Source organism: Protobothrops mucrosquamatus, unplaced genomic scaffold (genome assembly GCF_001527695.2).
Source record: "Protobothrops mucrosquamatus isolate PMUCROS unplaced genomic scaffold, P.Mucros_1.0 scaffold_162, whole genome shotgun sequence".
Taxonomy (NCBI): Eukaryota; Metazoa; Chordata; class Lepidosauria; order Squamata; family Viperidae; genus Protobothrops; species Protobothrops mucrosquamatus.
In genome coordinates, this window is record NW_015386238.1 from 243,434 (window position 1) to 256,104 (window position 12,671).

The 12,671-nt window shown below is 38.9% G+C and overlaps 1 protein-coding gene across 1 annotated transcript in view; it reads right to left on the reverse strand.

Moving 5' to 3' along the window:
• Positions 1-12,671, reverse strand: part of CHID1 (chitinase domain containing 1) — a 49,485-nt gene that overhangs the window by 20,823 nt on the left and 15,991 nt on the right. The window contains exon 8 of the mRNA XM_015821215.1: positions 10,459-10,551. Within this exon, the coding sequence (XP_015676701.1) occupies positions 10,459-10,551 (93 nt within the window). The remainder of the gene's footprint in view (positions 1-10,458; positions 10,552-12,671) is intronic.

Consider the following 12,671-nt stretch of genomic DNA (forward strand, 5'->3'; position numbering starts at 1 on the left):
ATATGTATTTAAATTATCAGGGATTTTTGATTTAACAGACCAAAATGAAAGCAATGCCTTTTAAAATCAAATGGGATTTTACACATGGATAGCACCATCTTACCTATATGTTACACACCTACAAAATAGCAAATGGGATTTTAGGTTATGCACAAAATGATTTATTCTCTTGTGCTACAAAGACTACTTAGCTAAGAACCAGTAAATTAACAGTATATAGTTCCCAAAACCATTCAGAAAATATACTCTCTGTAGAAATACAATTTACAGAGAAACATGCTTTTTGATTACTTTCAACTAGAAACTGAATAAGAAGACATTTTGAGCAGGTTCAATAGAAAGCTTCTTTGTTGGATGATTTGATCTCTATGGTCAGAACTCTGCCAAAATGCAATTTTTTTATCCAGAGAATGCTCACACATTCAGCAAAAAGGTGTCAAATATTAAATCATCACGAGATGTGCTGGCATCTATCAACCATTTATCAAAATGTGCAATCAAGGTGTGATGCTTTGGAATGAAGTCCTCTGAACAACCCCCTTCCCGTTTCCAGAGGCTAAGTGTTGTCATTCCGAGGTGTTCAGTGAAGGAGTTTCACAGATGTCACTACTCAGTAAAGTCAAAAGTATCTATGACTTCACTTTATCTTAACCAAACAATAAAGTGTGCTTTGACTGAAAAGGATATATTCAATTACAAAAGCTCAACTGTAATTTAGTTCCCAATACATATTATGTGGATGTCTTATCTCACAGTTAGAAGACAAATCTGCTCTTAAAATTATGTATCCTTGAAAATGCAGACAGTATCCTGTTGAAGACAGGTCAAGGGTTGAAAGGATCTGACAGCCCTCAAGGGGAGACAAATTTGTTTCTCTCACAATATTGAAGGAAGAGCAATGAAGGTAATAAAGAGACTCTGTACTAAGAGGAACACGTGTTATTTAAAAACAACACTGAAATAAAGTGCAATCAGTTTGATACTTATTTTCTATTAAATCTATTCAAGCCCAATTCCATGTCAGTCAATTTTGTTTTTACAAAACTCAAAAAAGGAGATGTGATTTAGAGATTATACTGTAGTTAGCCTTAAAGTGGCTGGTGGAAGAGAAGGAAGAGAAACTGGAAAGGCAAGCCTCTTTTTAAAGCAGAAAGGGGTGTTTACTGTGCATACATGTATGCAGCAAGCCTTGAAGTCAATGCATGCATACAAACCTCAAAGAAGCAAACCGGCTTTATTTGGGAAGAGGGGTTTCTTTTAGTGAGGATGTTTTTTTTTTCAAATTCAAAAGTCAAGTGAATAGGAATCTAACTAAAATCCCATTGCCCGCCCACCAAACTGAATCAAAGTGAAACCTAAAACAACAATATTAAGCTAAAATAAAATGGAAGTGGGGCAATGGAGATTGCCTCACAAATATTTCCCACCAGTCTCCACCACTCCAGCAAAAGCAGCAGTACAGCCCATAATCCAATTGTTCCTTGTAACAATTCCTTTTTCTGCAGCAGCTGGTTTAGTCAGCCTTTCTCACAACAGCAGATTTAGAAAGACTCCCTCTACTCTGTTCACCTTCTATGCCAGATATGTCAAACACAAGGCCTGGGGCCAGATGCGGCCCGCAAAGTGGTTTCATGTGGCCCGCGAAGCCATCCTGGAAACAGTGAGGGAACGGCCTCCGTTGCCTTGGCCCTGGCTGGCCGGGAGCCAATGTACAATTTTGTGGTGGCCATCTATGCTGAAACGCATTCAGTCTTAGCTCCACAAGGCCATCTGGAAATAGCGAGGAACAAGCCCCTGCCGCATCGGCCCCACCTCCTGGGTGCATGCTGGGGAGGTGTCACCCTTTGTGAGGAATGAAAAAATGCACCATTGCCTGGAAGTGATCAGCAAATGGCCCTCACCTACTTCAAATCCAAAAAGAAACGCAAGGCCGCCCAGCTCCCAGCCTGCCTGGTTTCAGCAGGCAGCAGGGCGCTCTCCTCACAGCTCCAAGAGCTGAGCCGGGTGGCGCGAATCTGATAAGAAGTGCAATGCTGCCTAGCCCCCAGCCTGCCCAGTTTCAGCAGGCAGCAAGGTGCAAAGCTGACAAGCTTCGCATCGCCTGGCTCAATCTCTCGGTGCTGTGAGGAGAGCGCCCTGCTGCCTGCCAAAACTGGGCAGGCTGGGGGCTGGGCGGCATTGCCCTTCTTTTTGGATTTGTGCCGCCCGGTTCAGCCTCTTGGTGCTGTGACGAAAGCGCCCCGCTGCCTGCCGAAACTGGGCAGGCTGGGGGCCGGGCAGCTTTGCGCAGGTAACATTGACTCTCACGCTGCTCATGGCATTCCCTCCCCCAGAGCCCACCAAGCCAGATATGTGAAGTAGGTGAGGGCCATGCGCTGGTCACTTCAAGGCGATGGTGCATTTCTTCATTCCTCACGAAGGGTGACACCTCCCCAGCTGCGTTTCTTGCCTGTTTTTCTCCCTCCCTCATCTCAAATATTTTCCCACCACTCTGTACTTAGGAAGGAAGGAAGGAAGGAAGGAAAGAAGGAGAAGGGTCTGAGGGAAGTCCTGCCTTAGTCCTGCCCTACTGCCCTTTCACCATCCCCTTGCCCCCTTCTCCTGGCCTATCCTGGGGGTCTCCCATCCTATTGCTAAGGAAGCTTTGGATACAAAGCTGGGTCTTCTCCCATGGAGAGGGAATGGGCCTCTCTCTGACTTTGCCCTCGTACCCATCATGAGCAACCTGGGTAAGGAGAGCAAGCACAGCAGCAGCAGCCTTGAGGAGGAGATAAGTGCAGCTGGGCAGTCCCTTGGGGAAGTGGGGCTGGGCTTGGTGCCGCGGGTGCTTGAGGGCAAAGTTGGGCATTTGACCTCTGCTGTCTAGGGCTCCCGGCAGCCCGCACCACCATCCAGCCCCCCTCACATGGCCTGAGAGGAACAGTGAGGCTCCTCCAGTGGACCATGCCTTGGCACTTGCTCTGCCCCCACCCCCTTCTGCCAGAGACCCTCAGATCTGTCCCACTCCTGCCCAGGCCCCCACAGGCTCCCTTGACGTGAACGATGTAGAAGATAATATAAAAATATAACCCATCTACTATATTTAGAAAGTCAAAATTCAGAAAACCCAGTAAAAGCAAATAATCATTCTTTTCTATGCAAATCTATGTAATGTACAATTTTAAGAACAGACTGCTGGACCATATCAAAAGTCTATCTTGCCAGATTTTTTTTTTCCACAATGGCATTTGGCTATCTACAGGACCGAGCAAAACATTAGCACAATACCAATTTTCTGCACAATGTCACTGAGGCATGGTGTAAAGATCTAAATTCCATATTTCGATAGAAACATTAAATCTGAGGCAGTAGAATGGTTTTCATGTTATTCCACAGTGATCCAAACTGTTGGAAAATAATTTAAGAACTAAGGACTTTTACAGGAAGAAACCTTCTATAACAAACAATGTTGCAAGAGAATCAAATCAAACTTTTATTACGGCCTGAAGAGAATATCAATAGACACATCTCCCAAGTTGTTTTTAGAAAACTGGCGGCCTGTAGCTGACAAAACAGACAAAGTCCTACACTGTTATTTGCAATCTATCCTAGTGCAAAAATCAATTTGAGCTCCTATTGCTTTTTTATGTTTGATTTTCTACTTTGATAGCGAGCAGAAAAGAAAATCTGAATTAGTTTCTCTCCCTATACTAGAGGTCAGATATTGCTGGCTATAGTTTTTTTTTTTTTTAAAGAAAAGCCACTATCTTTTAAAAATGCTTTATTTTTATGTTCTTTTCTTTTTGCTTAAAACGTTATCCAGTTTTATTGAACTTGCATAAAACAGCAGCACAGGTGGAGAAGATAGGATTTCTAAAATCTGTAAAAGCCACAAAGATCTTGCTTTCCCACAAATCATGGGGTGATGATGGAGTAAGGCTGGATTCCCAATTTGTTTGAATATGTGGGTATGTGCTCTGTGTGGTGCCCCACGAAGGTTCTATTTTATTGGTTTTTATGCTTTTACTGTTTTTATTGTTTTGTTATTGTCTGTTAGCCACCCAGGATTATACTACCTAAAATGGCTGGTTATATAGATCTTTAAAGTACATATGTATAAAATATGTAATATACTTTTCATTATGTTAGATAGCAGAGAATTACCATTCGCACTGAGATCTGTCTTATGAATTTCTATCTGAAAAAATCCATCCACAATGTTGAATTTAAATATCTATTCTGATTCTATTTAGCCAAAGTAACAACATGGCTAATATCTATCAGTGAGGTTCTGCTCTAGATCACAGAATCTTTTTTCATGCTTAAATTTATTGAAATTTATCAAATTTAATTTATCAATAAATGGAAGAAAGCATTTGGAGATGTAGGCTTTTACTTATGATTGATCTCTACTGATTAGTGTTATTGTAGTACATTTCAACTGTTATCATTTTGATGTTTTCATCCTTTATTGCTGTAGTACACTGCTCGGGGCCATTTTGGAGCAGAGAAATACCACAAGCAAAGAAATACTACAAATAAATAAATAAACAAATCGCTTTGACGATTGCATTGATGCAATATATGTTTCTTACAGGGCAATTTACAGCTCTCTAGAGTAACCCTATCTCCTATCCAAAAATGATGAACTATGCCATCACTTGCACTCAGGTCTAGCTTTTTGTATTTCATATCTATTGTTAAACTTCAGAGGAATGATCTATGAGCTAAACCGAGAAGCTATTAAAAGCTACATTTGACAGATGAATGCTGAGATGTTGACATTCACGGTCTTAGCCATAACTAGTAAAATGCCTATGCCTTTTACATCAGGTCATTTTTCATTTTCAGAACACTTGTAGCAAACTCAGTTGGGACTCTTGAAAACTACCTGTGGGAGGAAAAACCCCTACACTGCTGCTGCAGCATAGTGAAAACATAATCCCACTTTCTTTGATAATCTATGACAGCAGTCATAAAACTAGGAATAGGACCTGGACCAGACTTTTTATCAGTCTACCTAATTATGGAGATCCTCCACATGAGGAATAATATATTCTTTTGTTCCAAAGAAAACCTTTTCTTCTCTGAGTCAGTTCAATAATATTCCAGACTATAATTCCCCAAGCTTCCTCTATGGCAATTAGTAAATACTGCCAACTTCTACAGCTTTAGAAGATGAAACTATGTTATAAAAGGAGGCAATGAATTTTGGCATGCATAACTGTTTCCCTAACTGGCATACAGTATATTAGATAGGTCTGTATACAATTCCATAATCTCCAGGCAATATGGCTGCATTTGTGTGCATTTGGGTGGGATAGCAAGAATACAATGTGCTGATTTTCTCTGATTTTCTACATATTGAGACGCTAGTGGACAGCAAGTTGCTCAAGGCCATCCAACGAAGTCCTTTCTTTAAAATGAATTTGAATCTCTTGTACTCAGACTTAGTAGTGTATCTAGTCTACTCTCTGCTGGGGCCTATAATTTGTGCATACTAAAATTTTAGCATTCCGTGGGAAACTGCATGATTCGACACGTACAGTATGTATGAACTAATGAAACATTTTGCATTTTCTAGATAGCAATTGTATTCCTTAATTGTTCAGTATCTCCAGCATTTGTTTTTCTTTTAAGATAGCATTTTCCAAAAATTTGATCTTGAATCTTGTTACTGCTATCATATTACACATGCTCTTTCTTCAGACTTAAATCAAAATAGACAACAAAGGAAGCGCTTTTTAGCCATTGGGGATTAGATCATAACACCAGTGTTTTCACACAGTGGTTTACATGTATCTTCTCAGTTTTTCACTAAAGAACTTAACTTATATTATTTTGCTCTTTGTGCTAATATTTTGCATGCCTTTTGCTGAATAGTTGATTAAATACGGTATATTCCAACATATATTATCTTCCACCATTTGTAAAGGTTTGACCTAATTTGACTCTTAAGTGATAATGAACAAGGATGATGTAACATTAAATATGCCAATGAAAAGCAGTTTTCAGCTTTTTATTAATGCCATGAATCTAATGTATTATGTAATGTCAGATTGAAACGTAAAAATCAGAGAATCTATGGACTTCAGCTATATACAGTAGCTGTAGGATGAGTTTTCATGTTAGCCAACTGAAACCAGGTTCAATGTACTTGATGTAGAGTGTTTTTCCTGGGTGAGCAGGAAATTAGTATAGAGTTCCAATGTCAGAGCAATAGACAAAAATGAGCAAAAATCGCAGGATTTGGTTCCAATGAGCTTATGCTTGAGGTAGAGGGACATATCTTGTCTGGGCTCAGAGGTTAGGCAGAGTCAGCCTTCATTTGATGGGACAGTGTTGGAAATACTAAGGCTGTAGACTAAACTGGGAAGCTAGAAAAAGACAGTGACAAACCATTTCCATGTGAGAAAAATGAGAAAAGTATATGGTTATGACTATGAAATTGCCCAGATCCAAGCTTCATTCCAAGGAGATATAGACAGTTATAAATATGTTCACCCTACTTCCTTGTGGGCTTGTATTTGTTATTCTGCTTTACTTGGCACAATATTGGGTTACCTGACCACTTTTTTTTTATTCTTTTAAGCGCAAAGACCACAAACTTCTTTTTCCACTCTAGCTGCCTGAAGCAAGCACACTGATGTATTTTTCCCATTAGCGTATCATCGCAAAGCAATGATGCAAACTTATCTAAGTGACAGAAAGATGGTGATTATTCTAAACTGAGCATTCTTCTAAAATCTTTCTTTACAGTGCTAAAGGATTTAGCCCTGAAGCTCACTATTTGTCCAGAACCTGAAGTACTTATTATGCAATGATGCATGGAGGGAAAGAAGTTTGTGCACTTAGATCCTCTTTTCCACAAAAAAAATCTCAATTCTGTATTATTAGGACTTGCAATTTCTTATTATGACTTTAGGCAGTGTAAAACTGCACTAAAATGTATACTCTTAAACTAACCAATCTAAAATAATAAAACCACCAGTATAATTGAGTTAAAACTCGGCAGTACAAATCTTTTCATAAAATTGCAAGAAAATGAGGTTTAAAAGAAGCACTTTGAATTGGGCCTAGAATTGAACAGCCAATTTAGAAGGGGAAGCATAAAATGACTGCTAACTGGGACAGACATATATAGTGTATCTGGCCTATTTTTAGCTAACTAAAGTCTGAGGTAATTTTTCAAAGGTATTCCCACATATAGCACATTGCAGTAATCCAATAGCAGTGGTAGGCTCTATGGAGTGGGATTAAGTTGCAATGTATTAATGGCTATGCTGGTCTTCAATGCTAAGGACTTAGCAGCTTCCTCCCAACACACTCAAAAGATTTAGTTTTACACAAATGTATTTGAGACCCCCCCCCCAAAAAAGATGCATATGGAATACCATGCACATTGAAGCAACTCAGATTCTAAAAAGCAGGGGTGTCAAACCCGATTGTATCGCAGGCCATATGGTGATGTATCGGGACTTGTTTTGCCCTTGTCGGGCCGGAGTGAGTGTGGCCTGCATGGGCCGTATCTGGTCCACAGGCCGTGTGTTTGACATGCCTGCTATAAAGAGTTGGGGAAATGTAAGAAGAGAATGAAAAGAGAATAAACAATTTGAAAGCCTGCCCATTTTCTATTTAACATTCAAAATATATGAAAGCACTTTAAAACATCTATTATTTGATGCAATTATCCTAGATCTTGAATGGAATGCATTAACTTTATGAGAAGTTTTATTGTAATAATGATTAATGTTGTAGAAGTGGCAGATTATTTCAGAGGGCTCATTTGCCTTCTGAAATAGGCTACAATTAACAAGCGGGGACAATCTGCTTTAAAACTAAAATAAACAGATCAATATTTCTGCTTGGTTTTCTCATGTTAGGATGCTATATTTCCCTATAGACTAAGTGGCAGCACAAAAATAAATAAATGCTTCAGCAGGGTATAAATGATAATATGTATGAGCACATCAAGATGATATGCAAGTTTATACAAAATGTTTCCATGCACAACTTCTCACTATAGTACAAGTAATAATAAATAAGCTCCTAATCCTATAATGTATTGTAGAAGATCAAAAGATGCCCAAAGGCTTATACAGGGTAGTGATGCCAAATAGTCTGTGCAAAGTTTACCCACAGACCTGGGAAACAACCTTTAAACACCAAAAATGTAACATGTATTATGATCCAAATCCCAGCCTCTTGTACAGGTAGCCTTTGGCTTACAACCATTCAGTGACTGCTCAAAGTTACAGCTGCACTGGAAAAAAAGTGACTTATGACCGTTTTTCACACTTATGACTGTTGCAGCATCCCCATGGTCACATGATCAAAATTTGGATGCTTAGCAACTGGCATGAATTTATGACGGTGGCAGGGTCCTGGGGTCATCTGATCACCTTTTGCAACCTTCTGACAAGCAAAGTCAATGCAGAAGCCAGGTTCATTTAACAACCGTGTTACTAACTTAACAACTGTAGTGATTCATTTAACAACTGTGACAAGAAAAGTTGCAAAATGGGGCAAAACTCACCCGTGTTGTTTAGCCATTTTGGGCTTAACTGTGGTCCTAAGTCAAGGGCTACCAATACTCATATGCCCATTATGTCTGCAGAGACCTATGAACTAATTCAAAGTCACAGCAAATTATAGGATGTAGATAATGAAAAATGCAGGTGCTGAACAACTTACAATATTAATAGGTTGTCACGTTGGTAAGCATAAAATTGGGTGGTAGATCCAAATAGATCTTGTGTTATTTTAAATGGCAACTGACAACTGAAAATCAAGCATCAACACTAGAAATCCAAAACAGATGTTTTGCACATATGACACGGTTCTCTTTGAAATGGAGTGCAATTGAGCGCCAGTCATGAAATTATGAATTATGAAATCTAGGCTGCATTTAAAATAGTCAAGCTGTGAAGAGGGAGAATATATATATTTAACACACGGTACAATTGACAGATTGAAATATTTGGTGTACTTCCGATCAAAAACTGTCTTCAAAAATCATTAAAATATTAGCAAGTGCAGCTTCCTTTCTCAACTGTTACAAAATAATACTTTGTAAGTTAGCCATAAACTACATTAAACATTTGGCATAGGCAAAAGAAACTTGAATTAGATAATGTTTAGTCTGCATATGTCGTCATATATTTTTATTATTTCTTTTTATTTTATTGATAATTATATATTAACTATAATACTTATCCTTCCTTTCAGTCACTCATGCCCTGGTTATCTTCCGGATGGACTACTGCAATGCACTCTACATGGGGCTACCCTTGAAGAGTATCTGGTAGCTGCAACTGGTGCAGAATGCAGTGGCATAAGTAGTTTTAGGCGCCTCTAATTTGTTACATGCAACACTTCTGCTATGTGAGCTGCACCAGTTTGTTTCTGGGTCCAAAGAAGCTCTTGGTTATCACCTTTAAAGCCCTTCATGGCATGGGACCAGGGACCTGAGGAGCTGCCTCATCCCACTTACACTGACTCATCCCACCTGGTCAAAGAGGGGATCATGCTGTAAATCCCATTGGCCAAAGAGTTTCGACTGGTGGGATCAAGGAGGACCTTCTCTGTTGTTGCTCCAGCCCTTTGGAACATCTTACCCCACTAAGACAGGGGTGTCAAACTGCCGGCCTGCGGGCCGGATATGTTATGCCGAAACCGCGCCCACCCCATTGCTGGCAATGGAAAAAAAGTCACGATACGTCGTGACACATTACGTGGCGAATTTGACACCCCTGCTCTACGGTAAGGCACACCCTCATTCATCTGGTTTTCCAGAAGAGCATTAAGACCTGGTTTTGCCAATTAGCATGAGGACCTAAGAGTGTGATGCAGCTCTGGGGATGGTTGGTGACTTGAGAGCACTCCATCCACCTTGTTAATTTTTTAGTTTTCTGATTTTTTTTAACTTTGATTTTCATCTATAACCTGTAAATTCTTAATTCTGTTTTTAACAGTGCTTTAAGTCATGTGTTTATATTGTTTCATTATGTTGTTGTAAAGCTCCTACAGTCACTTAGATGAGATGGGCAGTAAAGAAATTTAATAATAAAATATTTAATGTGGTTATAATATATGCTGAATGCATCATGATTAGCATCCCCATGAGGAGCGTCTTTCTATTCTAAAAGCTCATAGTCTACTTTCCATTTAAAATTACTACCAGTGGTGTTGTCTTCTATTATTTTTCAATATATCTCTAACTTTAGAATATTTTTCACTGATTGGTTACCTGAAGGGATTTCATCTTAGCACAATCATATTGTCATTTGTACCTCAAACTCAAGACTAGTTTCCCACCACCACCCAAAATGTTGAGTCAGGCATTTTTATCCTGGAATGTAGTGAGAACACTTGTTTCACTACAAAGAAAATTGGGCTTTCAGAAGCAATAAACTCTAATGCCTTGAACAAAACTAAAGACAAATACATCTGGGATTTTCTTGAAAGTAAGATACTTACCCTGGCATAACACCAGGAGGAATGACAAGCATTAGTTTTAGTTGTGCCTCATGGAAAGCTTCAGAGAAGTGAGTGAGCAAGTGAATCAGATCCCTGTAAAACGGACAAAACATTAGCTCTGTGAGTTAAGGGGAAAAAAGAAAAGAACATCCACTGATTTTTCAGTCTCTCAGTTTTAAACCTGCATTTGAGTCAGAAAACATTTATCTTTCAAAACTAAATGTTTGGCCTTGCAACATTCCTTTACAAGTTGACTCAAAAGAAGACACCAATAAAGGAGAATCCCAGAGGTGCTTTTTCAAAAGGCAGGTGGACTTTGTTTTTGCTTGAAGACATTCTGAAGAAGTGAAGAGCTGAAGAAGCTTCTTAGATGAGAGGTGAAACATCGTCAAGCAAAAACAAAGCAAGTCCAGATTTCTTTTAAAAAAGTACCTTTGGGACAACCAGGATTTCGATGACTGAGAATCTCCTGAGACAATAAAGGAGAATGTTTGTAGCTCAGGGTTGAAATGAGGAGTCCATGGTGCTCTCTGAACTTGATTGCTTTCTTGCAGATGTTTCATTGCCCAAATTAAGTAACATCATCAGTGCTAGTAAGGAGTGGGATTTCCTCTCAGTTTATATACTAAGTGCAGGGGTCTTCCAACTTGGCCCTTTTATGACTTGTGGACTTCAACTCCCAGAATTCCTCAGCCAGGCACGCTGGCTGAGGAATTCTGGGAGTTGAAGTTCACAAGTCATAAAAGGGCCAAGTTGGAAGACCCCTGTTCTAGTGACTTGCCCTGTTAGTGTTGGCTGGGGTGATCTTAAGAGATTCTTTGGTTGGGCTGTTTACTGTTGGCATCTTAGATCTTAATCTTCAGAGTTAATCTATGCTCATCCGAGTGATCAGATTGACTGCAAGATAAACATTAGACCAACAATCAAGTAAAAAAAAGAAAGGCATAGGATCAGCTATTTGAACTTCACATAGTTTTGTATAATTGTTTCTACATTCTACATTGTTTTCTAGCCAATACAGGAGCAAAGATCTAGCCTATGCACGTATAATCCTATATAGTACTGAGAATTATGCACCAATATAAAAAATCTTTTTTTAAAAAAATGCAAATTTCTTTTTTGGAAAAAATACAAATAGAAGGATCTACTGGGCATTTCCCTTGATTAATGGAAAAAATGATAGGGGTGGCAGTTTTTTTGTTTTCAAACCACCTTTTTGTACTAGGGGTACTTCATGACCATCAAGGAATTAAAAGCCAGGTTGCCAGCTGCCTTTTGGAAAAGCACCTAATGCTGAAATATAATTTTTGTTACTTTCATTTATCACTCAAAAGAAACTACATAAACCAGAAGTGCATATTTTATACCCCAAGCAAATCCCATTGCTTGCCCATGTGAAAATTCTCTATAGGTTATGTTTCTGGTGGTCTTAAGGTAACATTACTGTTTTAGGACCATATTTTCCCACTTTACTATTCTCCCTGAAAGAAGGAGAGTTAAACACACTGTACTGCATTTTTAAAGGAATGAGGTGGGAGCAGGCCATCTAAATGTCAAAACATGTTAAATATTGATTATGTACTTTGCCATTGTCAAATATAACTTCAGAAGTTCCTCTATACTGTATGCCACATTGAAAATCTATCTTGAACCAATTAAGCTTTTTCTTAAAAAAAAAAAAAGGTTAGTTTTCTTAGGTGATGACAGTTTTCTGAATGCACACTGCTGTCATAACACACCTTTGGCTTCTCACCACCTTCACACTGGATGCTGGAGATTGCTTGGTGGAGTTGTTTGTTTTCAATCTTATAAGCCACTCCGTGTCACTTACATGAGATGGGTGGATATATAAATTAAATAATTCACTCACTAAAATACATTCAAGACACTTTTGTCATCCTATAATTGCTTGGTCTTAGCCAGTGCACTTAATGCTGCTCATCTTGACAGAAAGTTTACCCCAATGTGATATTTGTGGCAAATTCTGAATCGCTTAAGTTAACTACAAACAAAACAATTACCTTTCTACCACATTACCAAGTATTTTACTGGAGTAATTTAAAAACAAAAAGGCTAAAATAAAATTGTCTTCATGGGTAATGAAAGTTAAGACCCACATTTTAAGAAACTCCAAGAATGTGTTAATAATGTATGTTGTCTACTCACCGCCTAATGCAATATCACGGAAGGAAGCAACTTATATAAGCCTTTGA